Source organism: Trichosurus vulpecula, chromosome 7 (assembly GCF_011100635.1).
Source record: "Trichosurus vulpecula isolate mTriVul1 chromosome 7, mTriVul1.pri, whole genome shotgun sequence".
In the NCBI taxonomy this organism is placed as follows: Eukaryota; Metazoa; Chordata; class Mammalia; order Diprotodontia; family Phalangeridae; genus Trichosurus; species Trichosurus vulpecula.
The window spans coordinates 100,317,145-100,344,745 of record NC_050579.1 but is presented as its reverse complement, the minus strand read 5'-3'; the positions used below and the strand labels follow the sequence as shown (position 1 = coordinate 100,344,745).

General features: G+C 37.8%; 1 protein-coding gene across 1 annotated transcript in view; it reads right to left on the bottom strand.

Annotated features, from left to right (window-relative positions):
• The window catches only part of NOX3 (NADPH oxidase 3), a 97,770-nt gene that overhangs the window by 17,946 nt on the left and 52,223 nt on the right, over window positions 1-27,601 (bottom strand). The window contains exons 9-12 of the mRNA XM_036768963.1: window positions 22,133-22,386; window positions 19,561-19,723; window positions 7,251-7,397; window positions 1,320-1,444 (exon numbers count right to left, since the gene is read on the bottom strand). Of these exons, the coding sequence (XP_036624858.1) occupies window positions 1,320-1,444; window positions 7,251-7,397; window positions 19,561-19,723; window positions 22,133-22,386 (689 nt within the window). The remainder of the gene's footprint in view (window positions 1-1,319; window positions 1,445-7,250; window positions 7,398-19,560; window positions 19,724-22,132; window positions 22,387-27,601) is intronic.

The window sequence follows — 27,601 nt, the reverse complement described above, 5'->3', positions numbered from 1 at the left end:
CTGCTGTGTCCCATCAGTCTTAGGATGGACAAGTCACCAGACCTCCCTGGGCTTCATTTTCCTATCTTGCAAAATAAGAGAGTTGGGCTAGAGGTCGGTCTCTTCTAGCTCTATGATCTTATGATCCTTTGAACTATATACTCATACAATAATGAAATTACCTTTCCATTGCCCTTTATGTGCAAGTATACTGTACACTCATGTATTACCTTAATTTTTATATTAGTTTTATATTAGCGATGGAATATCATACTATGGAAAGGGGTTAGTATCAGTGTGTCTACAATAGGGTCTAGTTGTCTCTGCATTGCATAACATCATACACAATTAAGATGTTTATTAAATACTTTCTGATGATGATGGTAAAGATGACAATGAGGTCAGTGTCAACAACATGGTAAAACCGAGAATGAGTTGAATAAAGAAAATCTGGCTCTATGGATTGGATTTCCTACCAACACAGCAGTAGAACCTTTAAAGTTTCTTTGCAAAGTACTGCATAATTATCTGCCAGATCTATTTACTGTGGAAAGGGTTTTTTCCCCCTTGCTATATCATGAAAATTCTGGCCATATGCTTGATTATGAAAACTAGTTAACTTTTTGGAACAATTGGGAACTTCAGAGTATAATACTTTTATTTAAAAAAACAATACCTTGCCCAATAAAACAAGGAAATGATTCAGAATTTCTGACTCCCACTGCTCAAACAACAGTGACTGAGCTGAGAGTGTTAAGTGATGATCTATAATTCTTTGTTTGATATTAAGACTTTTTAAGCAAGAAGCTCCAGTTATGTTTTCAGCCCAACAAAACTGAATTCTCCAGTTGAATAATTAAGTATGTATTCATTGGAAAATGTGCAGGGAAAGAAATATCTTTAAGCTGAGGGTGTTTGAAAAATTACAGTTTGGATTGATATAGAGGGAAGAATTTTGAGTCGGTCAAAATAGTTTGGTGAATGTAAACTTTTTGACATCTTTAACTCTGATCTTTTCTTTTTCTTTTCTTTTCTTTTTTTTTGCAGGGGGAGAGGCAGGGAAATTGGGGTTAAGTGACTTGCCCAAGGTCACACAGTTAGTAAGTGTGTCAAGTATCTGAGGTCAGATTTCAACTCAGGTCCTCCTGACTTCAGGGCCGGTGCTCTACTCAGTGCTCCACCTAGTTGTCCCTTGACCTTTTCTAATAAAGGAAGAAAAATCTTGTTTAGAAACACTGATATACATTAGACAATGAATATCCAGAGGCTTTCAATTTCAGGAGCAATGTAGATTTGCCCAGAGAGGGGCAGAAGACGCACAGTCGGGGAACTAACCTTACCTGGGGTGGTTGTAAGCCAGTTGCCTGAACTCGTTGTTCCAGTTAGGTCTTCCATAGAATGTCTTCTGCTTTAGTCCTGTGATTACATCAGTATTTTCATCCCAATGTAAAGCTACATGGGCAGCCTAAAGTAAAAATCATAGCATGATATTATTATTTGGATAAACAATGAAAGGCCCCTGCTCCTAAGTATGAAGTAAAATTAGAGGACTTTTGATTTAATGCATTTCATGGGATCATAGACCAAGACACCAACCAGCCCAACCCTTTTACTTTTTAGTGAAGGAAATTGAAGCCTACCTAAGGAGATTAAGTGACTTGTACAGGGGTACAGATTTAACAGATGGTGCATTTCAGAAACAGGATTTGAACATAGGCCCTCTGATTACATACCCAGTACCCCTTCCATTGTGCTGTTTCAAAGTGAGATTTAAAAGAAAATTAATCATTATTAGGTGTTCTCACGGAGGCAGGGAAGGGGTGGGGGTGGGGGGACAATCAGAGCTGCGTGGAAGTAAGCAGTAAACGTTTCACTGTTACATGGCTCAAATGAGTATTCTACATCCCCCGTCTCTGCTTCCTGACAATCAGTTCACTCAGCTCCTTGCGATCTAACTTCTGCCCAACCACTACTGAAACTGCATACTTCTAATCGACATATCTGAACAGACCTGTTTGTGTGATTGACTTCTCTAAATCATTGAACATGGTTGACTGCTCCTTTCTTCTCGAAACTCACTCTCATGACCCCGTTATCCTGGTTCTTGTCCTGCCATTCCTCTAGCTCTTCTGCTTCATTCTGCTCTCTAAAAATGAATATTCTTCAAGGCTTCCTCCTGGATTATCTGATCTTTTTCTCTCAGTAGACTTCCTTCTTCAGAGATTCCATCCATCCTAGCTGCAACTATCATAACCATGTCTTCCAAACCTTTCTCTCTAGATCAGACAGCTCTCTCAACCTCTAATCCTGTATCTCTACATGCTGGACATTTGCCCTTTATTATTTCATTGTCAGTTCAAATCCCATTGACATATATAAAATGGAACTCTTCCTTTTCCCCTTAGAGTCAACTTCCTTTTTTGATTTCCCTTTTCCTGTCAGTGTTTTAGTCATTCAGGTTTGAAACTTGAGAGTCACCTTTGACCCTTTTCTCTTCTTCACCATATTGATTCAGCAATCAAGCAACTAAGTCTGTGTGATGCTTCTGTCTTAATATTTTTTACACCCATCATCTTCTTTCTATTCCTGCTGATACCATACTGGCTCAATTTTTCATCACCTTGTGCCTGCGGATTCTTAAGTGATGCTCTTCCTTCAATTTCTTTCTTTACCAACCTGTCCTTTGTACTGTTACTCAGCAAACCTTTCTGAAACATTACTTTCGTCATATTACAATGTGTAAAACCTTCAAAATAACTCCACTGTTCACAAGGCAAAAGTCAAATACTTGTTATTTAAGGCCATTCAAAATCTACTTTTCAACTTTTTTCTTCCAAATTTATCCTATTTATTCTCCTACCTAACTATTTGTTCCAGCCAGATTGGTTTACTCTATTCTTCCAGAAACGCACCTTGTGCACTCTTACACACAATTCTCCTTGTTGAATACTTCTCTCTTCTACTCCAGTCCTCTCCTGTGAATACTATCCAACTTTAAAGGTTCTGCTTAATACAGGTTTTCCCCGTGAAGGTTTCCCTAATCAGTCTAGATCATAATATTCTCCTCCTTTTAGTCTATATTGCTTATCATACTCATTTGGCACTTATATCTCACCACCGTCATGGGAATCCCGTGTATAAAATCCTGATAGACAATGGATTTCCCACCGACAGAGATGTTCTATAGATGCTTCTGATTTCATATGACTTTATGGTGATTGTACTGATATCCATGGCCATTTAAATGACATTAGCCTGGCCTTCCAAAAAGAAGAAAAAAATGACTATTTTCTAAATTATGGCTTATAGTTGTAAAGTAAATACAATGGTATTTAAATAAATATTATTTATACGAATACTGTGAATATAATGGTATTTGTTAATTTGCATTTGTTGATTGTTTTTGTTGGTCAGTACTTATATCTGGAACAGGCACTGGGTGGTAGGCCTGGAACTGAGTGGGAGGAGGTTGCAATGAATTACATTTGGAATATTGTGCAGTGACTTTGAAAATGCCATGTTTCTTGTTTTTTTTTTTAACATCAACATTCACAAGTGACGTAAGGTAGCTATGTATTATGGAATACAATAACGTCAAATAAATCACAGAAAAGACAGTGAACAAATATTTATTAAGTACTTTCTATAGGCCAGGAATATGCTCTTTGTGAATAGGGATTGCTTTATTCATTTTATTTGTATTTCTAGCACCTAGCACAATACCTGGCACATAATAGGTAAATGCTTAATAAATACTTAATTGATTGATTGATAGAAATAAAGAAAAAAAATGGGTTCTGTCCTCAAGGAGCTGACATTTGAAGGGAGAAGGCAACTTGCAGATAAATAAACATATTCCTCATACATACAGAGTAGATGGAAGATAACTTTAGAGGGGAAGGCTCTAACAATTGGAAAACAAAAAAAATATAAAAACAATGGAAAGGTTCATGGTGGGTATAGGAAGATTGCAACAGGCTAGCAACAGTATTTTTCATGTGAGAAACTGTTTAAAAAGATCATCAGAGAAATTCTTATACTTCCAAATATAAAAAACCCAAATTTTCAAAATGAAATTAATTCAGCTTAACTTGAATATAACAAATAAGCTTTTGTTGATTGTGGTGTCAAAATAACAAAATAAGGACTTTGGCTGATCACCTATAGAGAATTAGGGATAAAGGATTTACTGTGCATGTGTGTGTGTGTATAGGTGTTTGTGTATATACACATGTATATATATATGCATATATGTACATATATTTAATTTAAGGGCAATTGTAAAGGATTATTATTTTAAAATTGTTCAGTGAATTAATTCATTCTGTGGATTGGTAATTTTTAAAACCTTTGCAAGACTTTTGTATAATTTTAATTTGATACTGACGTCAATAAAAAGGTTGAACTCAGTTAGACAGTTAGTTATTTGTAAGATGACCACTTAATTAATGGTTGTTTGACTTAGAAAAAGCAGTTTCCATCCTGTACACCATGCCCCAACTTTGTGTCAATGTAAGGTGCTTCCAATTTTATCAAGAATAAAAATCATCAAAACGTAATAATTTTAATTCATAGGAATACAGAAAATAAGCATTTACCACACAGCCATACTATACTTTTGCAAGGGCTTTAGCAGTAGTATCAAAAAATCAAGTAATGAGACACTATTACAATTCCAAAATCGGTGCTAATGTTAGACACAACCCCAATGTATTTAACTCCTAAAATCAATCAGATGCAGATGTAGAAAAGCAAGGCATTGAAGAGAACTAATTCCTAACATGTAGACTGAGGGTAGCTGGGTAAGAAGAAGTCAGCAATGATTTATTGTGAGAAGTCCATCAATCCAATCCATGTGTACACCAAGAGCTGCTGTTGTATTTTATCAATGAACGGAAATGAATAGTTCAACTACTGCCTTGTGACAGTGTATTAATTTAACATTAAAATCTTGTCATCATATTATAAAATCTTTAGGATCACTGCTATAGAGCTTAAAGTCCTGTCTGTATTAGTCTCTACCAGTAAAAGTCCTTACCTAAGCATTAGCTGTTATTATATGAGAGGTAGCCTGGTATTCTGGAAACAGCAATATACTTGGAGTCAGACAGACAGGTTTTAGTTCCAGCTCATCTACTTAGTCACTGTGTGAGTTTGGGCAGGTTACTTTCCCTTTCTGGGTCTCAATCCCTCCTCTATAAAATAAGATTAATAGTATTTGTACTGCCTATCTCACAGGGGTTTTGTGAGAATCAAATGAGTTAATTATGTATGTAAAGCAGTGACTATGTAATTGTAAAGAACTCTACAAATATGAAGGAGCTATATTATTGATCAAAAATCCCGTTTATTCACATGCCTTCTAAATGAAGGAGAAAAACTGTTTAGAAAATGTAGTTAACATTATTTAACTCATCTAGAAGTGTGAAATTTGGCTTCCAATGAAATCTAACTTCAACATAATGCCGAGGAATCAAGATATTTAACTAGTGTTGCAAACAGACCATAAAAATTCATTTAGCTGTAGACCACCAAGCAAACCCTCATTCATTTGCAGAAGCATAGAGCCAAATTAAAGTGTTGCTCTGCAGGGCCAGACCAAGAGAGAGATGGAGAATCCATTTGCAAATGCAGTTATTAATGCAAATCTCCTTGGGTCTAACACACTTTACTTGGAAGTAAATATCAATACCACCTGCTGCAAAATACTGGTTGGAATAGCACAATCCATATTCTAATAATTGGTTCATTGATAAGTCCCACTTAAAGAGAAAAAAGCAAAGGTTTATGATATAATATTCATCATTCAGTATTACCAACACTAAAAGACCATTATTGGTATAAAACCTTATATCATCTTTTGGCATCTATTCTGTTTAGTAAAAACCAAGCCTAGCACTTTACAAATATATACAGCACAGAATTTGCTTTCCTTTTTTAAAAAATATTATTAACACGCACAGTTTATAGGAATGCCTAAAGAGAGAGAATCCTCAATAGTCTTTTCAATTAATTGAATGTTTTTAATTATTCACTATTGAAGCTCTCGCAGTTTGCAATCCACATCTTTGAAGGTAAGCCTTTGGGAGTTTCCCATTGAAATCTGTACAGTTAGTTCCCAGTACACTGCTATGCTCCTAAAAGGTGTTAAGGAAATTGGCAACAGCCCATTAGGAACAGAGGGTCCAGTGTGTTTCTGGAAGTGAACAATGTAACATCATGTGATAAATTTAATCCCAGGTTTCCAAATTTGCTACTGCTTTCTGTTGACCAACACTTTTTCTTCTCAGGGAGTATGTTTTCTGTAATCTTCCTTTACTTTTTCTATTTCTAAACAATGTCAGTTGTAAACTCTAGAATTCTCATAGTTCTAGTGAGTTTCTCTTAGCACTTACCTTGTGTTTCTCTCTTCCTTTTAAAAAAATATTGGAAGTTATCTTTTAATATCTTCAGATAATTATGTAGATATATAGTCATGCTTTGTCTGGAACTGTGATCCACCAAGGCAGATCAACACTTGTTCTGCAGCTTCTTGTCTTAGAGAGGTGCTTGAAGTACTGAGAGGTTGGAGGTAGCTAGGTGGGTGAGTGGATAGAGTCCTGAACCTGAAGTCAGGAAGACCTGAGTTCACACATGGCCTTGGACACTTACTAGCTGTGTGACCCTGGGCAAATTGCTTAACCTCTGTTTGCCTTAATCCCCTGAAGGAAAAATAGCAAACCACTCCATTATCTTTGCCAAGAGAACCCTATGGACAGTATTGGTGTGCTGTGGTCCATGGGGTCATGAAGAGTTGGATACAACTGAACAACAATTGAGAGGTTAGTGTCTTGCCCAGAGTCATGCAGCCGATATGTGTAAGAGGCAGAATTTGGACCCAAATCTTCTTGATTCAGAGGCTGACTCTGTACTTGTTTTGGCATAGTTCCTCTCTATATATTTCCTTTTTTGGATTATTCCTATTTACTGGATATATCATTTAGAAAATCAAGTGGGCATACTCAGTTTCAGGTAGGAGTATGCTGGAGCCAGCTCAAACCATCTCCCCCCATTTGTTAAATTTTCAAGGTGAGTGTTCACACCTTGGAAGCAGGCAAACACTACAGTTCAGGGCTTCATTTGTTATTTTGTTGATTGTCCAGACTCAAAAAGTATTGAAGAAAATGTTAATAATGAAGATTAAACTTAAAAGATTGTATACATTTTCCCCTTAGAAAACTGGTTATTAAATATTTACCAGCACACCACTGGTTTCAGGGTTTCATTAATACCTGATTTTCATCCCATCCAGTAAGAAATATATGATAACTCAGAAAATTGGTTTTCCCCTTCTCAGCCATCTGAGTTTCCAGCAAAAACAAAAGATCAGCAAACCACTCAAAGGCACATGGAGCTCTGCAAATCCAGTAGAAATAAACCTGTCAGGAAAAAAGGCAGGGAATTGGACAAGGAAGTCTTTTCATAATGCTCTTAGTAATTATCTATGCCTATAGCAGCAAACATATCCTTCTGTTCACATTTAGTCCACATTGGGATGTTTTGCAAATAATATGCTTCTCTGTGCCAATGTAGAAACAATCTCAGTGTGTCTGAAAGCCTTTAGGAAAAAAAACACTTTTCCTTTGAAAAGCCAAGAATGGATTCAAGGAATGCCTAGGATTTGGGCTTTTACTAAGATCTCTACATAAAGATCAATTTACTAAATTCAATCCTGTGCTTTTCCTGAACAAAGATTAATAATCATAACAAACTATGCAATGGCTTTGCAATGTTCTCAGATGGGGATAAAGCATTACGCTAACTACCTTCATCTTTACTTATGACCTAAGCTCAGGATTTGAACTCAGTCCCCAGGAGAATCCCTACAGCTTGTGTATTAATCCACTTCACCAGCCAGATCCCTGAGAGAGCAGAGGTTATGATAATTGCAGTTGGGAGCCTCAATGGGCTGCATTTTCCCCTCAGCTAGACATAATCAGCATCCATGAAATCTAGTGGGTGGTGTGTGTGCATGCATGTCTACTGCCATAATGCAACTCTCATTGTGGAAAGGTTTTTCTTTTCCTTTTTGTTTTCTATTTTTTTAAACTGTACACGAAACCTCTCCATTCAGTAAATGCCATAGAACAAAATGTAACATCAATTTGCTGAAGTAAATGCTTAGTTTTTCTGCTATTAGTTTCAGATGAACACAGCCTAAAGAGACACTGAGATATCGATCCCTTTCCTGTCTCCTTTACGCCTACGCATTCGGCTGGGTTAGGTGCCTATCTTTTAAGTACCAACATATTGGGATTGGAGGATCCCTGCACTTGAAGTAAGAAGACTTGGCTCTGAGTTCTGACTCTTCCATTGACTAGCTCTGGGACTCTGGGTTAGTTACTTAACCACTTGAAGCCCCAGTTTTCTCATTGGTAAAATTCAGATGATAAGACTGTGGTGGGATTGTAAAGCTATTTTTGTAATTGCCAAGCCCTATACAAATGTAAGCTACTCTTTATCTTAAAAATATCTGGAGAACACTTAGCTATTATAACCATTCTTTTTTTGGGGGGGGGAGAGGAGGCAGGGCAGTTGGGGTTAAGTGACTTGCCCAAGGTCACACAGCAAGTAAGTATGCTAAGTGTCTGAGGCCAGATTTGAACTCAGGTCCTCCTGACTCCAGGGCTGGTGCTCTATTCACTTCACCACCTAGCTGCCCCCATAGCCATTCTTGATAAGAGAAACTGCATTCTTTTAGACCAGTGACAAACTTAGTCATACCCATTGGAATTTAGTTTCATTTCCTGTTGGTTTTTCCCTCAGTAGAAGTAGAAAATAATTCCTGTATCAAATGTGAAATACCCACTCAGTTGCCCTCTTTTTCTCTAGTTTTATTATTTTAGCTGGCACCCTGTTTATGGTGGTATTTTATCTTATACACAATGGTCATCACTTTGTGAATTACTATTCTTTACTCTTTCACTCTGTAGAGGGTATAATTTTTAAAGAAATTAAGTCTAGGTTTTCCTAGTATAGCTAGCTCCAACTGGAAATTAAGTGCCCACCTATTAGAGAAAAGCTAAATAAATTATGGCATAAGAATATAACAAAATATTATTTTGCTGTAAGAAATGATGAAATGAAATGAAATGATGAAACAGTTTGAAAGGAAACTAGTGAGACCTCTGTGAATTGATGCAAATAGAAGTGAACAAAACTAGGAGAACAATTTCTAAAATGAAAATCTCTTAGAGATAAGCAGCTTTAAAAGACTTTAGAATGCTAGTCAATGCAATGACAAACCATGTGTCCAGAGCACTGAAGATGAAACACAGCACTTGCCTGTGATGGACTTAAAATGTAGAATTGGATGTAGTCAATGAGAAAATTTAATTTGCTGGATTGTTCATATTTGTTATGAGGGTTTTCTATTTCTTTTTTAATGGTTAGTGAGAAGGAAAGAGAGAGAGAATAAATGCTTACGAAAATAAGCAAACAAATGTTTTAAAGGAAATTGGAAGAAATGATTTTTTAAACTCTAAAAAAAAAGTCTAGAATGATAAGCCAAACTATTGCAAAGACAGCACCCAACTCATGGCAAATACTGACAAACCAAATTTGGGGTCAGAAGACCTGAATTCAAGTCTTGATGTTGCCTCCAGTTACTTCTGCAACTTCATCTAATTACTTTTTTTGAGCTTTGCTTTCATTGTGTGGAAAAGAAAGAGTTGGACCAAATGATCCCTAAAGTTTCTTCCAGCTTTGAATCCTGTGATACTATGAATGAGCCGAGAGACATACGTGAACATTACAAATACTGTCCTAATCTTCCTTACTTAAAAAATATCCCAGTTCTTCCAAGATATTAACCCATATCAACTCTTTCTCCTCAAATAGAATTCTTATTTCCTTGTATCTTAACATGTGTGTGTGTGTGTGTGTGTGTGTGTATGTGTGTGTGCGTGTGTGTCCCTAGGGTTCCCCAACCCTTTTTGTTTTCTTTGCCTCCTCACAATAGCTTCCTGTTTCTTCCTCTGTAAATGACTGATGCTAAGCTTTCTGGGTGATGTTTGAGCTTGTTTGGTTCAAGAGGAAATGGAAGAAGTTGAACAGACTCAGCAGAAGGGCTTCAGGCAGAAAAGGAAAAGTTGGATGTAGGAAAAGGGTATTTACTTTGATTCTTTTTAATCTCTTCAATGGATAGGCATATGTATGTTTATACATCTATCTGTGAAGTGTGCCTTTCAAACTCCAATTTTTTTTAATAAACACAAAATCTGATTTGTAGGAAAAAAACAAAAGAATTCAGTGACATTGGGGTTCAGAGGTATTTGGTATGCACATGGAATAGTAGACTGCTAATGTAAAAATTATCAGTAAAATAATGAGGAACATTGACCTTTCAAAGAAATGACTCCTTAAAAATTGGATTCTTAGGTGTATATATTTCAAAACTACAGATCAAATGCTACCTCCTATTGGAAGTCTTCCCTGATTAACCTGGTCAATGATAACTCAAGCCTTCCAACCTCAAACAGCACTTTGTTTTTTGACTTATTAAATAGCAATGTCGTGTAATTTATTGTGGAACAGCAAAGCGTTCCTGAAATCAGGGAGATCTGAGTTCAAATGTGACTTCAGACACTTACAAGCAGTGTGGCCCTGGGAATTTCATTTAACTTCTGCTTTATCTCAGTTTTCTCATCTGCAAAATGAAGAAAATTATAGTGTCTCACTCCCAGGGTTGTTGTGAGGATCAAATAAGATAATAAACCGGCAGGTAGTCTGTGATATATAAATATTAGTTATTATTGCTACCTGTGCTTATGTCTTATCCCCTTACTAAATTATAAGCCTCTTGAGGGCAGGGTCTATTTCTTGTTGATATTTTCAATCTTCTCCAGTGCTCTCATAGTACTTTTGTGTACCATATGTAATTAATAAATTATTATAATAAAATAAAGTAATAAAACATAACATATAAAACGTGATTTGACAGTATAATATGATGACATGTGACAAAATATATCATGTCATACCATACCATATCTTATGATTTCATGTCATATTATGATGTTATATTGCTTTATAGCATGTCAAAGAGGAGAAAGAAGGATTTGGGGGAGGGAAAGTATAAAGGGGAAGAAAGTAATATGAGAAAGAAAAAATAGAACGGGGGGAGGAAGAGAAGAAAGGGCTAATTTCCTCACCCAAGACTTCCCAAAGCAGTCAAATCTTAGGTTTAGTTCTTTTTATTATCTTATAAATATCATTTTTTATGTTATGTTATAATATGTATTATATTATATTTCAATATCTGTAATCTTGCAAAGTTAATTCCTTGGAATCGCCGATATTTTGGAAGCCTTATTCAAGTCTTCCTAGATTCAGGTCATTATGAGCCTTAAATATCTTATTATTCCTATAGTAGTCTGGCAGTGACAACTGTATGCCATCTGCATCAGCCATATTTAATTGAACCAATAGGCCCTTTCTGGTTTTTTTTTTTTGTACTTGTTTGCTGATGGATCCAAATGGTTGTTTATTGGGCAAGGGATACATAACAGCGACAATGTGCCATTTCTGTCTCCCTTCCTCTCCATCTTCCCAAGTCCCTAAACTCCTAAACCCTGGGGCATTCAGTGGCAAAAATATTGGTGTTTTTTATTAACTGGAAAATGACTAAGGGTCTTTCCCAATTATTACCAGTTTGATAATCTCATGGCTTTTAGTTGGGACAACCTGATCTACATATAGGTATGAGCTTTTTCCACAGTAAGCATAGTGGGTCAGCATAAATACTTTGATTAGTATCATCACCAGACATTGGCACAGTAGTGATCAGACTCCTGATTGAGAAACTCCTCTACAACATCTTCCAAAAGGGATAGTGGTCTAGTGGGAAAAGTATTGGTTTTGAAGTCAGAGGACCTGGATTCAAATTCTGAGTTGGGCACATCTTGCCTGAGTTAACCTTTCTAGGCCTCAGTTTCTTCAATGGTAACATGAGGCAGATGAATTAAGTGACCTTTAAGGTCCCTTCCATCTTTAAATCTATCATCTCAGCTTCTGTCCTTTTCCCTGGGCTTCTTAATGTCTATTAGAGGTAGATTGCAATACTACACTGTACCAGTAGGTTACGCCCTCCCCTTCATTATATACTCTAGTTTAAGGATCCCTTAAGGGCAAACTTCCAGGTTCAGTAAAGTAAATTAGTGCCCTGCCTTACAGAAAGTTTGAAGTTCAGTATAATGAGCTCCCTTCAAATTATAAGTGCCTATATTTTGAAATGTAAAAGGTCACCTCTGCTAGAACAGCCTGGGGTCAACTCAGCAAGTATAAAATTCTCTGTGGCAAAGAGGCTTGTCCACAGGAAGGAGCCTCCCACATGTGGCTTATTCTTTCTGGGGCTCCTAGAAGAAATAAAATTATAAAGTTGTTCTTCACTTTAAGCGCGTATGACCTTGCGCAGCCTCTCTCAATGCTCTTCAGTACTTTTGACTTTTTTTCCACAATCATTAGCTTTAATATGAAGCTCTGGACATTGCTGACTGTGATTACATTCTAGCTGCACCGCTGCTTTGTTCTGTGACCTGGGGTGAAGACTTACTATGCCTCAGTTTATCCTAATTAAAGATAATCACATTTGCCACCTTCCTAATGAGGCAACTGTGAGGAATAATGTACAGGCTAAAATGGTTTGAAGTCCTCCCATGAAAGATGCTAAGTATGGTATTATTATATGCATCTTCTAAGGAGAAGAATATAACCTGGACCACACCAACTCAATTTACCACTACACACATGATTAGTACAGATGATCCCTTCCAGCAGGAGGCAGAGCTCTGGTGTGAAAGAAAAGGAGTATAAATAATTTCTCAGACTATACAGATTAAATTAAAGACATTTTTCATTCATTATAAAAGAGAGAAAGTCCTCCCTTATTTTATTAATATATTTAAGTAGACCAAGGATTTTTGTCTTTCTTGGTCTCTTTGCCTGGCTCCCACTGGCCCCTGCTGCCTTTTTTATTTGAATTATCTGTTTATTCTATTAAATTAGGAACCCAAAGGCCATTTTCCATGGAATGCACAATAAATAAATACCCATTATCACAATTATATATTATTAAACTAATGAAGGAAGATAATTTATGAAGAAAGGTGATGGTCTCTTTTTTTTTCCATAATCTATTGCACTTAAAAAACAAAATCATAGACTATGGCATATGTATGCATATAAATGCAAATACACACATGCACACACATATGTAGTTAAGGAAATAGAGAAAACATGATACTTTTTTTAACTGTCATATTTCTAGTGACTCAAATGTCTTTAATATTTGGGGAACCTTAAGAAAGTGATAATGTAATATACTTACATGAGTAATTTTCCCTTTACCCCTCCTCTTTTTGCATATCCTGCCCCCCATTTCATTTATCATTCTTGATGGCTTACATAAGTAAACTGGCCTAAATTTATTTCCAAGTGCTCTTTTCAAAAATTGAGGGTGAAGCAGAATTAATCACACATGTTAGACTGGAGTTGGAGGAGTTTCTAATATCTACAGGGCATCTATATCCCTTGGCTTTCTTCTTCTTTTCTGTAGCTTCCCACCATGCTTTTCAATCACCTGTGTTTCCTTCCTTCGTCTCAAAGAAGCACGGCATTATGTCCCTGCTCTCACAAAAAAGAATGTTGGCCGTTCTTGCTGCTGTTGAAAACGTCCTTTCAATAATATGGCAGCTTAATTTCACTTTCTCCATTGCAAGTCATCATTAGCTCCTCACTGGTTAGCGTGTATTCTGTCCTTTTGGGCAGCCAAAAAAAATAGTTAGGAGTCCAAGGGCAGCTTCAAATACAGGGTACTATTACTAGACTCCAGGAAGGTGGCAGGCAGCCCATTTAATTTTCTCCTGTGTTTTATTTTGAAGGTTTAAAGGGTGGTGTGGCAGGGAGGGCAAGGGAGTGGAAGGAGGTGGCAATTTGCTGCTATAAAGACCTGAGAGAACACTGGCATTGGGAAACAGGTTCTGACTTCAGACTTGAAAGTTGAGGCTTTGTTGTTAGGAAAAATTACTGCCTTTTTATGTTCCAACCTGTGCATTACACATGGAGGGAAAAAAATCCAGTCTAATTGCAGCCCAGCATCCAGTCTTAACATTCCAGCTCTAAACCCTCACATCATTTCATTCCCCTCCTCGTTACAGAAGGGAACAAACTGAAAACTATAGCCCAGATCTATAATTGTGAAGAAGCTGTTAGATAAATATGTACTTCTTTTGCTATGCTGAACTTTTAAAATTATACAGATGCTGACAGCTAAGGAGAAGGAATAGTATTTATATTGCAAAAGCACGTGGGCGGCCCTGACAAATATTAGTTGTATAAGCTTAATGATAGCTGTATTCAAACAAACATAAAGTTGCTTAAAAAGGGATGGGGGCACTTCATAAACTTTTCCAAATGTTTTAAATTGTGATGAAGCAGATTACGTGTGTAATTTTTCACCTAGTGGACAAACAAAGATAGGTTTTTACTAACTTTTGGACGGTGTTAGGATGCATGGATTCTAATCCCAGATTGATGACTTCTGACCTTGGGCAAATCACTTAACCTACCCCTAGTAAAATCTCAGTTCAGGTGCTCCTTTTTATACAGTGCTCTTCCTGTTCCCTAGTCCTTGTTACTAGTATCTCCCTCCCCTCACTGCAAATAATCTGCATTTATTTTGTATAAATTTGGCAAGTCAGCCTGTAATATCTATGTATGTATTGTTTTCCCCAAATAAAATTTAAGCTTTTTGAAGGCAGGGACTATTTCCTTTATGTCTTTGTATTCCCCTTTATGGGCAGCTAGGTGGCATAGTGAATAGAGTACCAGGCCTGGAGTCAGGAAGATTCATCTTCGTGAGTTCAAATCTGTTCTCAGACACTTACTAGCTGTATGGCTCTGGAGAAGTCATTAAATAAACCCTGTTTGCCTCAGTTTGCTCATCCATAAAATGAGCTGGTGAAGGAAATGGCAAACCACTCTAATGTCTTTTCCAAGAAAAACCCAAATGGCACCACAGAGAGTCAGACATGACTGGAAAATGACCGAACAACATTCCCAGTTGCCAGCACGGTGACTGGTACCTAGCATGTATTTAATACATGCTTGTTGAATTGAATTAAATATTCTCTTCCCAAGTTTAATAGTTAAAAGGACAGCTATTGGCATCCCTTAGCAAATGTAAGATGATCAGATGGTTAGAGAAATGTAAAACAGTTAGATATAAGTATCTCTAAACTTCCTTTCAACTCTAACATACGATGCTAGGAATTTGCAGTCCTCTACTGCAAGTATCCCTTCCTCATTGCCCTAGTATTTCCATAGTCATTCTCCGTCATGTCCCCCCTCCCTGTACTAAATCTCCCTAGAGCCCTGAAAATGAGGGACATATTATCCTCCTCCCTTTTCAGTTCTAAAAATTCTGTTCTTAAGGTGTCTTGAATAAATATATCAGTTTTGCATCCCTAGTTTTGTGGCGCCTTTTTATCCCTGTCAGCAAAGTCAGATTTGTTGCTTTTCCAGTATCCTGGAGGCTTGTATGTGTAGAGGGATGGCTTAAAACTGGGCTAGGGAATAAGAATTTGATGAGGAAAAGATAGCCATGAAGTTTTTGATAATTTTAAAGGGATTTTCTTTCATAAATAATTTCACTGAAGTTCAATAAAAGAATTTTAGAACTAGAAGGGAACTGAGTGGCTAACTAGTCAAAGTCTTCAGTTTATGGATAAAGTAACTCAGGGTCATAGAGAAAGAAATGGCTTGTCATCTCAGGAAGTGGCAGAATTGCTATTTGAACCCTAGTTTTTGCTTTCAAAACCCATGTTTTCCACTAGAGTCTGCTGTCTCTTGGATATGGAACGGACCTTAAAAGTCATCTATTTTAATCTCCTGCCCTGTGAAGGTATCCCCGCCCCCCATACCCTACACCCAATACATTCTTATCAAGACTTTTATTGGCCATTTTCAGTTATGTCTTTAACTGTATGATTCCAAATGAGGCAGCGGTGTGACGTTCTCCTTGCCCCTCTCAAAGCTAATACAATCTTGGCATCATGGAAAGAAGGATAGATTCTAGAAATAAGGAGGTGGCAGTCCCCCTGTTATCTGCCCTGGTCAGACCACATATGGAATACGTCATTAAGTTCTGGGTACCACAGTTCAAGGACAGTGCTCAGCTGAACAGGGTAACCAGGATGGTGAAAGGCCTTGAGATCATTTCCCATGACCATTAGGGGAAAAAAAAGACTTAGGAGGAACAGGATAGCTATGTTCAAGTGCAAAAATGTTGCCATTTAGAAGAGGGATTCTATTTGCTCTCTAGGCGCTAGAAGACAGACTGAGGATGACTGGGTGAAAGTTACAAAAAGGCAAATAATAGGCTTGATGTCAAGAAACATTTCCTAACATTGTCCAAAAGGGAATCAGTTACTTTGGAAGGTATTGTTCTTCCTTCCTTTGGAGATCTTCAGAAAAAGGTTAGATCCCTACGCAGTGAGTATGTTTTAGGGAGTTTCTTTTGGGAATATGAGTTGATCTTTATGGACACTGATGTTTCTTCCAATTTTGAAATTTTCTGATTCTCTGAAGGTAGCCCATTCCCTTTTGGGAAGACTTCCATCCATTGAAGTTCTGTTCTCATTACCCCATTTGAACATACCAAAAGAAACTCTTTTGACTATCCTTAGTATTTTCAACATCTTCAGCCCCTTCTGAAGTTTAACATTCTTGGCAGTAGAGGGAAAATTCAGGATTTTATTTTATTTTTTAAATTTCTGAGAAAGAAAAGAATTTGTGAGTTCAATATATTTGTTAAGTAAGTTCTTGGCAGATTCTGAGTGAAGTCGAACTGGAAATGATTGTGGGGCTACATCATTACACTGGTTTCATAGGACACAGGTTATAGACCTTCCATATTGTCATGCCATTTTATTTTTGGATTTTACTTGACAACAAACCTTTTGGGGGATGCAAAAGCCCAAGAATACCAGATCATTACTGTAGGTTTGGCACATAGTAAGCACTTAATAAATATTTTTTCATTTGTTCATTCATTCATCTTTAATGACTACAAACATTCTTGATTTTGTCAACCTGTAATTCACTATGTATGTTTTGCTGAGCTCTGAGGAGTAAGTTAAAAATCTGACTTTTTGGGGAAAGAGAAGTTAAATTTTGGGAAATAGCATAACAGACCTTTCATTTCTTTGTTATCTTCTGTAATACCTATTCTGGTGCTTTCCACATGGCCACTCTTGATATGTGTTAACTAACTGAATCCATAGGATATCAAGGAAGTCTTACATAAGAGAGGAATTAGAGAGGTGAATGAATAGGAAGATTGGTGTCTTCTGTTCCAGGATAGTGGTTTCATTTTTCCTTTGGTTTGAAGCTATCATAATGGTTTCATTAGGCTTGAAATTGTCATAATGGTTTCATTTTTATAGGATTTAATTGTTGAAAGGGGTCTTTATTTTTTGGAGTTTTTTTTGGAGGGGGAAGGCAGGGCAATTGGGGTTAAGTGACTTGCCCAAGGTCACACAGCTACTAAGTGTATCAAGTATCTGAAGCTGGATTTGAACTCAGGTCCTCCTGACTCCAGGACTGGTGCTCTACTCACTGGGCCACCTAGCTGCCCCATTTTTTTAATCTTTTTTTTTTTTTTTTTGCAGTGGGGAAGGCAGGGCAATTGGGGTTAAGTGACTTGCCCAAGGTCACACAGCTAGTAAGTGTGTCAAGTGTCTGAGGCTGGATTTAAAATAAAAAAAAAATCCAAATACCTAAGGTTTGGAGAAGTTCAATGATTTCCCTAAGGTTACATAGATAACTACTGATAGATATGAGCCCAAGACCCAAGTACAATATCCCTTTTATTCTCTGACATTGACTGTCAAAAGTCACTTTCTTAGGGGTACATTGGACCTCTTTTTGATTAGAATTGAATTTAACTACTGAGGAGGAGCTAAAGTAGGGTTTCATAACCCAAGGACCATGGACTTTCTTCTTTAAAAAAATACACATTTTGAAATGGTTGTTTTTCAATGTTTCTTTTCTAAGCTTGTATATATTTTATGCAATTAAATATATTATGCTGAGGAGTCTGTAGGCTTTAACTGCCAATTAAGTCCAAGACCCTTCAAAAGTGAAAAATCCATGGACAAAGGGGACTAGAGACTAGACAGGACTAAATTCCTTCATAGCTTTGCCTCTTTCCCCACTTCCCAATGGTCAAGTTCATTTGGTTTCACCTAGATGTGATGACTAACTCAAGAATAGTTGGGAACCAAGTTAGCCTTGAGGGTGGTGTATCTATGTGTGTATGTGTTGGGGGGGTGGAGTGGGGCGGGTAAGAAATAAATAGACAAACCTTGAATGTGTCTTCTATTATAGTAGCAATAATTATTAATAATATTAATACAATAATATTAATATGTAATACAATAACAATATTAATAAAAGTAATAATAATAATATAGTAGTAATAATCATCAGTTTCTGTGGTGTACTGATGGCATTTAACCTTTCTGTGCCACAAGTAGCCCCTGAGGACTTAACTAAGTCTTAGAAGCATTGTGACCTTCAATGGTGGATAGAGTTCCCTCTGCTAACAAAGTTAAAAGGAAAAGAAACTCTAATGGCTATCTTCTTTCTCCTCAATTGTTATCTAATTCATCTTTCTGGTAACTCCTACATTATAATAAGTCTGAGATTCCAATCATTTTTCAAATGAACTCATTTATGAAATATTAGTTTGGAGTTTCAAAATTTGGAATGATACCACTTATAATGCATTCCTATCTTTTGACATAGTACTAGCAGAAGTCAGAGGGTAGAAGAAGACCACTAGTAAGAGACCAGGCAGAAGGTCACTTCTAATAGTCCCAGTGAGAGGTAATAAGGGTCTGAATTAAGGTTATAGCAGTGAGGAGGTAAAGGAAAAGTCAGAGCTGAGAAACATTTCACAGGAAAAATTGAGAGGACTTAGCAATTGACATACTCTAAAGGGAGAGAACAGAAATGAGACAATTCAGAGACTTTGAGCCTAGGTGATTGGGAGAATGGTGATACCATGAAGGGAAGAAGGGATATGGGGAGCAGGAGGTAGTTGGGAATGAGGAATATGAAAAGCTTAAGCCTGTAGTATCTCTAGCTATTTTCTATGATTCACAAGTGGAAGATGTTATAACAATATTGCAACCATATTTTCAAACCAAACCTGGCAAAGAAATGTTGCCTCTTGATGTAACTGCTGTCTCGTCACACGGCCAATTGTCGCATGTCCATATTTTACCAAAATGAGCAATTACATGTTCTATAATGGCAGTGGAGCAATAAAATTTATGTCTTGTCATCTTTAACAAGATTAGACATAACCCTTCTCATAAATATAATACTGAATGGAGATTTTTAAGAACATAAGTGTAGTTAAGGATCCTCGAGTTTATCCCTTGTAGTTAATTAAAATCCTCCCCAAGAATTTGCAGATGATAGAAGAAGGCTGAATATTTTGCTCAGGGAAGGTCTATGTGAATGATTTCTCCATACCTTGTCCAGCTTCAGGTCTGTGTGCGGACCACAACATCTATGGTATATAGATTTCAAAACTGAGGCAAAGGGGGTGACTCCTATTCCTGCAGCAATGCACACACTGATTTGATAGTGAAAAACATCTGTAACAGCAGCTCCAAACGGTCCATCCACTGCCAGTCTAAAGGCACAAAATAAATACAATTTAATGTTCAAGGAACAGAATCAGAAAATGTGATTTTAAGCATGACTTTTTGAGCCCACTCCCCTTTTAAGGATTTACCTAATATATAGTTAAGAAGCATAGTTCTGGGATCGGTCAAGGGAGTTCATCACTAGGAACTTCCTGGACTAGTGAAATAACAGGCCTAGTCCAAAAAGGAAAAAAAAAGTAACACAAAAACAAAAGCTTTGGGTTTAAGATTGTTCTATTTGGGGAGTTGAAACTTGACTTGAAGATGTATGGGGCTGCCTCCTTGTAGTGACAATGAGACTGTCGTTATGGGCAGATTCAATTGGTGAAAGGACAGATATTGACTAATTTTGGCACCTCCTGTCTCTCCTATGTGATGGCTCGCTTTGTAGTCATTGGAAGTTGTGTCCATGAAATCAAGGTTAGAGAAATAAGTCCTTTTTATCTTAAGCTGGCCAAATGAAAAGCAGGAGAACTAAGGTGTGTTGGAAGACCTATCTTGCCCTTTTGGAATGCAATTCCCTTCCTTTCTCACTTGTTTAATCAGAAGATTTAGTGCATACAAACTGAGCAGGTATATTGTATGTCATTCAAGTGTAATGGAAACCATTCATTTGGATTTCTTGAAAATACACTACAAACTCTGTTCTCAGGGAACTCACTGCACCTTACCTACATCACAGATAACTGGACCAGCAATACAACATGTCCCATGATAATGGTGTTTTAATCTATTTTAACATATTGTTTATGAGATGCTCCTGAGGAGGAATGATTTATACTGTGACCTCTGCTACATTAAGCAAATTCTGTTCTTCATATACTGCCATATCATTGGTAAAGGATGATAAAAATGGCCAACATTGATATAACACTTAAAGTTCGTAAAGCCCTTTACACAGGTTAGCTTGTTTGACAACCTTGGGAGGGGGGTACTATTATTACGCCCATCTTATAGATGAGGAAACTGAGACCAAGAGAGGTTAAATAACTTTCCTGTAGTCACACAGCTAGTAGGCGTCAATGGAAAAATTTAAACTCAGGTCTTCCCAATTCCAGGTTCATCACTCTATCTGCTGCACGACCTAGTTGCCTGAAAAAAGAGCAAACTCGGAACTTCCCTGACTTATACATCACATTCCTACCTTATAGTCTCCCACCGGCAATCATGCGATCTTTTCTTTACCAGAGTACTGATGATTCAGGGAGGTGCCAATCTTTTGAAAGCAGCTAGGTAGTATAGTGGTTACAGCTATGATTTGGAGTCAGGAAGACTTGTATTTGAATCCAGCCTCAGACACTTACCAGCTATCTGACCCTGATCAAGTTACTTAACATCTCAGGAGTAGCTAGGTGGCCCAGTGAGTAGAGCACTGGCCCTGGAGTCAGGAGGACCTGAGTTCAAATCCGGCCTCAGACACTTGACACGCTTACTAGCTGTGTGACCTTGGACAAGTCACTTAACTCCAATTGCCCTGCCTTCCCCCCTCCAAATAAAAAAAGGAAAATAAATAATTAAAAAAAGTTACTTAACATCTCAGCTTCAGTTTCCTCGTTTGTAAAATGTGGATGATAATAACACCTGTTTCACAAGGTTGCTCTGAGGATCAAATGGAATAATACGTGTAAAGCTTTTTAAAAATCTGAAAGCATTATATAAATGTTAGTTATTTTGGATGCCAAATTTTCTGAGTACTTTCTTCTTGTTCTGCTCAGTCCCAAAGGGCAGAACCAAGAGCAATAGGTGGAGTTACTGAGGCAAATATGGTTTGATGTAGGAAAAATTTCCTGGTGATTATAGCTAACTTAGCATTTAATTAGGCTGTATATGAGTATGAGTATTACATAAAAGTAATCTCTGAGTATGTCATGAATTCTCCCTCACTGAAAATCTTCAAGTCAATCAATTAATCAACAAGCATGTCGACTCACAGAACATCTCGTATTCAGTCAAAGAGCTGCACTTGAGGACCTAGCAGGCCACATGTGGCCTTGAGGCCACAGGTTCCCTACCCCTGGATTAAGAGGTGTCTTCCTACTCTGATACTTTGTTATTCTGTAATTCTTTGCTTTTTACAGAATGGATACACACATGTGACGCTTCTAGGACTGAAGTGCTTCCAATTCTGTCTCTCTCAATCAATCGTGATTTAGTATTTCTTTCACTTGAATATTTTTTTCCATACTAGTCTTGGATAAATTTCCTCAAGGTTATACTGCATTTACTAAAGTACTTTGATACACAGATTCTCAAAGAGAAATAAAGAAAGAAATACAAGAGATACACCCTCACAGCCTTGGAGAAGACTATCACTGTCTATTATTGTAATCTTCCATGCTGAAGATGATATTTTATAATGCATATACATACACTTTAAAATGAAGTTGGATTCTAACCTTGGAAGCATCCAGGGCTCCTTAAAAGATGTTGCTTCTGCTCCGAAGGCCTTAAACAAAGCTTCTGTCCAATCACCTGCCATACGTATGTGTACACTAAAAAAGTCTTCCTCGGGGCCTGAGGTGAGAGTGAAAGGATGCCATTCCAACTGGGAAATGGAAGGGCACTGCAAAAAGATGTACTGTCCAGGCTCCATTTTAAAGTCACGCTTTTTCATATGAAGTTCCAGGACTTCAGAGGGATGAGTTACCACCTAAATCATAACAAGATAGTGATTTGCCTTTTCATTCAAGTTTAATTATAGGAAAGGAAGAATGAAATGGTCTGCGAAGGCACCCATGAGGCTCTTTGAACTTACTTTGGCATTTACCATCATCTTAAAGGTTTATGTTTTCAAAAAGGAAAAATACAAAGCTATTTATTTTTTTTCTAAGTATGGTACCATGTCTGTAATGTGGATAGCTCCTAGCTGGGGAGTAGTGGTATCTACCAGGGGTGGGGGACCTATGGCCTCGAGGCTACATGCGGTTTTCTGGGTCCTTGGGTATGGTCTTTTGACTGAGACCAAGTTTTATAGAACAAATCCTTTAATTAAGGGGATTTGTTCTGTGAAGTTTGGAGTCAGTCAAAGGGCCATACTTGAGGCCTTAGAGGGCTAGATGGGGCCTCCAGGCCACAGGTTTCTCACCCCTGATAGGCTATGGCTCATGACCCACATTTTTAGGCCTCCCCAGGGATGTGCTTAACTGAGTCAAAGAAACTACAGACTAACAAGATTTCCTACTCAAATATATTTGTTTGATAAAAATAGAACTCTTTATTACATAGCAATAACAAGTACCTAATAGCCATATTTACACAAATTATATACAAATATATTTTTCATGCTCAAGTTTTACTTTTAATTATTGGTTTTTAGTTACTTAATTTTATTAAATAAATTGCACCTCTCAATAACCTGTAACTCTTCTCACACTACTCAATCTAACACTGCATTTTCCTCAAACTCCAAAGGAAAAGAACTTCCATATTCACTGTAAATATTTCCTTAAAGTCAAAAGTCTATGTGGGCATACAGGTAGTTACTGGTTTTGGCTTTGATTTTCAGGGCAATGTGGCATCAAGATTTTTTTTCTGGGGCGGAGCCAAGATGGCAGCTGGAAAGCAGGGACCAGAGTGAGCTCCCTGCCGAGTCCCTCCAAAAACCTATAAAAAATGGCTCTGAACCAATTCTAGAACTGCAGAACCCACAAAACAGCAGAGGGAAGCAGGGCTCCAGCCCAGGACAGCCTGGATGGTCTCTGGGTGAGGTCTATCCCACACGGAGCCGGGAGCTGGGAGCTGGGAGCAGAGCGGAGCAAAGCCCAGCGTGAGCAGCGCATACCAACCAGACCAGGAGCCGGGAGGAATGTGCCCTACCACCCTGAATCAGTGAGCTGCGGCAGTTACCAGACTTCTCAACCCACAAACACCAAAGACAGCGGAGAAGGTTAGTGGGAAAAGCTGCGGGAGTGGAAGGAATTCTCCGTTTGGCTTCCAGCCCCGGGGGCAGTGGAGGTGGGGCAGCTACAGCTGCTGCTGCTTCTGGCCCCAGGCCCACCTGGTGGGAGGAATTAAGTGGCGGATCAGAGCAGGAGTACACAGCCTGCTGAAGATCTAAGCCCAGTCTGGACTGGGGGTTGTTGGGGAAGGAACAATGCTGGTGTGGCAGAGCTGGCACCTCCCCCCCAAATGTGGAACATAGAACTCTTTAGTCTACAAGCAGTCATACCCTACTGAAAAACTCAAGAGTCAAGTTAGTTGGTTGGGAATATGGCCAGGCAGCGAAAACACGCCCAGATTCAGTCTCAGACTTTGCACTCTTTCTTTGGTGACAAAGAAGACCAAAACATACAGACAGAAGAAGTTAACAAAGTCAGAGCCTACAACAGAAACCTCCAAGAAAAACATGAACTGGTCCCAGGCCATGGAAGAGCTCAAAAAGGATTTGGAAAAGCAAGTTAGAGAAGTAGAGGAAAAATTGGGAAGAGAAATGAGAAGGATGCGAGAAAACCATGAAAAACAAGTCAATGACATGCTGAAGGAGCCCCCCAAAATACTGAAAAATACACTGAAGAAAACAACATCTTAAAAAATAGACTAACTCAAAATACAAAAAGAGCTCCAAAAAGCCAATGAGGAGAAGAATACCTTGAAAGGCAGAATTAGCCAAATGGAAAAGGAGGTCCAAAAGACCACTGGAGAAAATACTACTTTAAAAATTAGATTGGAGCAAGTGGAAGCTAGTGACTTGATGAGAAATCAAGATATTATAAAACAGAACCAAAGGAATGAAAAAATGGAAGACAATGTGAAATAGCTCATTGGAAAAACCACTGACCTGGAAAATAGATCCAGGAGAGATAATTTAAAAATTATTGGACTACCTGAAAGCCATGATCAAAAAAAGAGCCTAGATAACATCTTTCAAGAAATTATCAAGGAGAACTGCCCTGATATTCTAGAGCCACAGGGCAAAATAGAAATTGAAAGAATCCATCGATTGCCTCCTCAAATAGATCCCAAAAAGAAATCTCCTAGGAATATTGTCGCCAAATTCCAGAGCTCCCAGATCAAGGAGAAAATACTGCAAGCAGCCAGAAAGAAACAATTTGAGTATTGTGGAAACCCAATCAGAATAATCCAAGATCTGGCAGCTTCTACATTAAGAGATCGAAGGGCTTGGAATGCGATATTCCGGAGGTCAATGGAGCTAGGATTAAAACCTAGAATCACCTACCCAGCCAAACTGAGTATCATGCTCCAAGGCAAAATATGGATTTTCAATAAAATAGAGGACTTTCAAGCTTTCTCAGTGAAAAGACCAGAACTGAATAGAAAATTTGACTTCAAACACAAGAATCAAGAGAAGCATGAAAAGGTAATCAAGAAACAGAAATTGCAAGGGACTTACTAAAGTTGAACTGTTTTGTTTACATTCCTAAATGGAAAGATGACATGTATGATTCATGAGACCTCGGTATTAGGGTAGCTGAAGGGAATATGCATATGTTTATGTATATATATAAGTGAATGTGTATGTATGTATATATCTATGTGTGTGTATATATATATATATATATATATATATATATATATATATATATATATATATATATGAGTGAGAGAGAGCAGACACAGGGTGAGTTGAAGATGAAGGGAAGATATCTAAAAGAAATAAAATCAAATTAAGGGATGAGAGAGGAACATACTGAGAGAGAGAAATAGGGAGAGTTAGAATGGGATGGATTATCTTGCATAAAGGTGACAAGAAGAAGTAGTTCTGTGGGAGGAGGGGAGAGGGCAGGTGAGGAGGGAATGAGTGAACCTTGCTCTCATCAGTTTTGGCCTGAGGGGGAATACCATACCTACTCAGTTGGGTATCTTACCCCACAGGAAAGAAGAGGGAGGAAGATAAAAAAAAAATAAAAGGCCGGGGGATGATGGAGGGGAGGGCAGATGGGTGTGGAGGTAATCCAAAACAAACACTCTGGAAAGGAGACAGGGTCAAGGGAGAAAATTCAATAAAGGGGGATGGGTTGGGAAGGAGCAAATATAGTTAGTCTTTCACAACACGAGTATTGTGGAAGAGTTATACATAATGATACACATGTGGCCTATGTTGAATTGCTTGACTTCTTAGGGAGGGTGGGTGAGAAGTGAAGAGGGGAGAGAATTTGGAACTCAAAGTTTTAAAAACAGATGTTCAAAAACAAAAAAAAAAGTTTTTGCATGCAACTAGAAAATAAGATATGCAGGCAATGGGGCGTAGAAATGTATCTTGCCCTACAAGAAAGGAAGGGAAAAGGGGATGGGAGGGGAGTGGGATAATAGAGGGGAGGGCTAACTGGGGAACAGGGCAACCAGAATATATGCCATCTTGGAGTGGGGGGGGAGGGTAGAAATGGGGAGAAAATTTGTAATTGAAACTCTTGTGAAAATCAGTGCTGAAAACTAAATATGTTAAATAAATAAATTTAAATTAAAACAAAGATTTTTTTTCCAACTGAATCCACAAATATATTCACCTCCTAGAACACTTAATCTAATCTACAAAGATGAACTCTAATAAGAATAAATATAGAGTAATACACTTGAGTTCAACAAATCAGTTCTCAAAAGTATAAGTTGGAGGACTGGGCTTTTTAGTAGACAGCAAGATTATATGGTATCTGAAAAAGTGAATGCAATTTTAGGCTGCATTAAGAGACATGACATCCAGGACCAGAGAGGAGATAATCCTGCTGTAGTCTGCCCTGGTCAGGAAACATCAGGAATACTTTACTCAGGTCTGAGTACTATATGTTAGGGAAGACATTGATAGGTGGGGGTGCATCCAAAAGAGGATAGACAGAATAGCGATGAATCTTGAGATCAAATCTGAGCATCAGTTGAAGGAACTGGGATAATTAACCTAGAGAGGAGAAGACTTGGGGGAGAGGCATGATACCTATTTTCAAGTATTTAGAAGCTTTTCATGTAAAACAGGAATTAGATTTGTGTCATAATAGAAAAAATGCTAAGCTTAGAGTCAGAAGAACCTAAGTTCAAATCACAACACTGATATTTAGTACCTGTTTAACCTTGGGCAAATCACTTAAAACCTCTGGGTCTCAGTTTTCCCATTTGTAAAAAAAGAATGTGTTGGATAAATGACATGTAAGGTTCTTCAAATCCTAAAACTATATTCCTGTGATCCTATGCTTGTCTCCAAAGGATGGAATAAGAAGCATTGGGTGAAAGCTGCAAAGAGGCATAAATGTAGGTTTTAAATAAGGAAAAAAATCCTAACAAGCATAACCATCCCAAAATGAAATGAACTATCTCATAGGGCAGCTCAATGAGGTCTTCAAATAAAGGCTTAATGACCATTTGAGCATATTATAAGAGGGAGTTTTATACAAACAGGGGCTGGATTAATGGTGGGCTTCCTTATAATTCTGAGGTTCTGTGATTGTGTGAAAGCCCTTACAACTAGATTTCCCTAGCCTATGAGGAGGAGAAAATTTTTCAGTGTCTACTTAGATTTTCTGGATCTCAGACTATCTTCTCTCTGTGTATGAAGGTCAAGTAGTTCCAGATATGAATCATACATATTTGTTCTTGTATAAAAACAAGAAAAATGATGCTTTCCTGTGACTGTATGGGGTGAGAGAGGCAAGGTAGGTAAAGGTGGGAGCAGTTGATAGGTCTAGGTCAAAAATGTCACCATAGTAGTAAGCATATCTATTTTTCAGAAAGAGAAGTTGAAGTGAAAAGAAACATGGTGGAATCCCATTACTACCTCATAAACCATTGGCAGAATTCTGTAAACTGGTCTGATCACTAGACCTCCCTTCTCCTCTATAAAATTAGTCACACTAAAAGATGCTCAGGATGCAAGCAATTATTAGAACAGAAGATGAGCCTCTAAATTATAGACAGTTCTG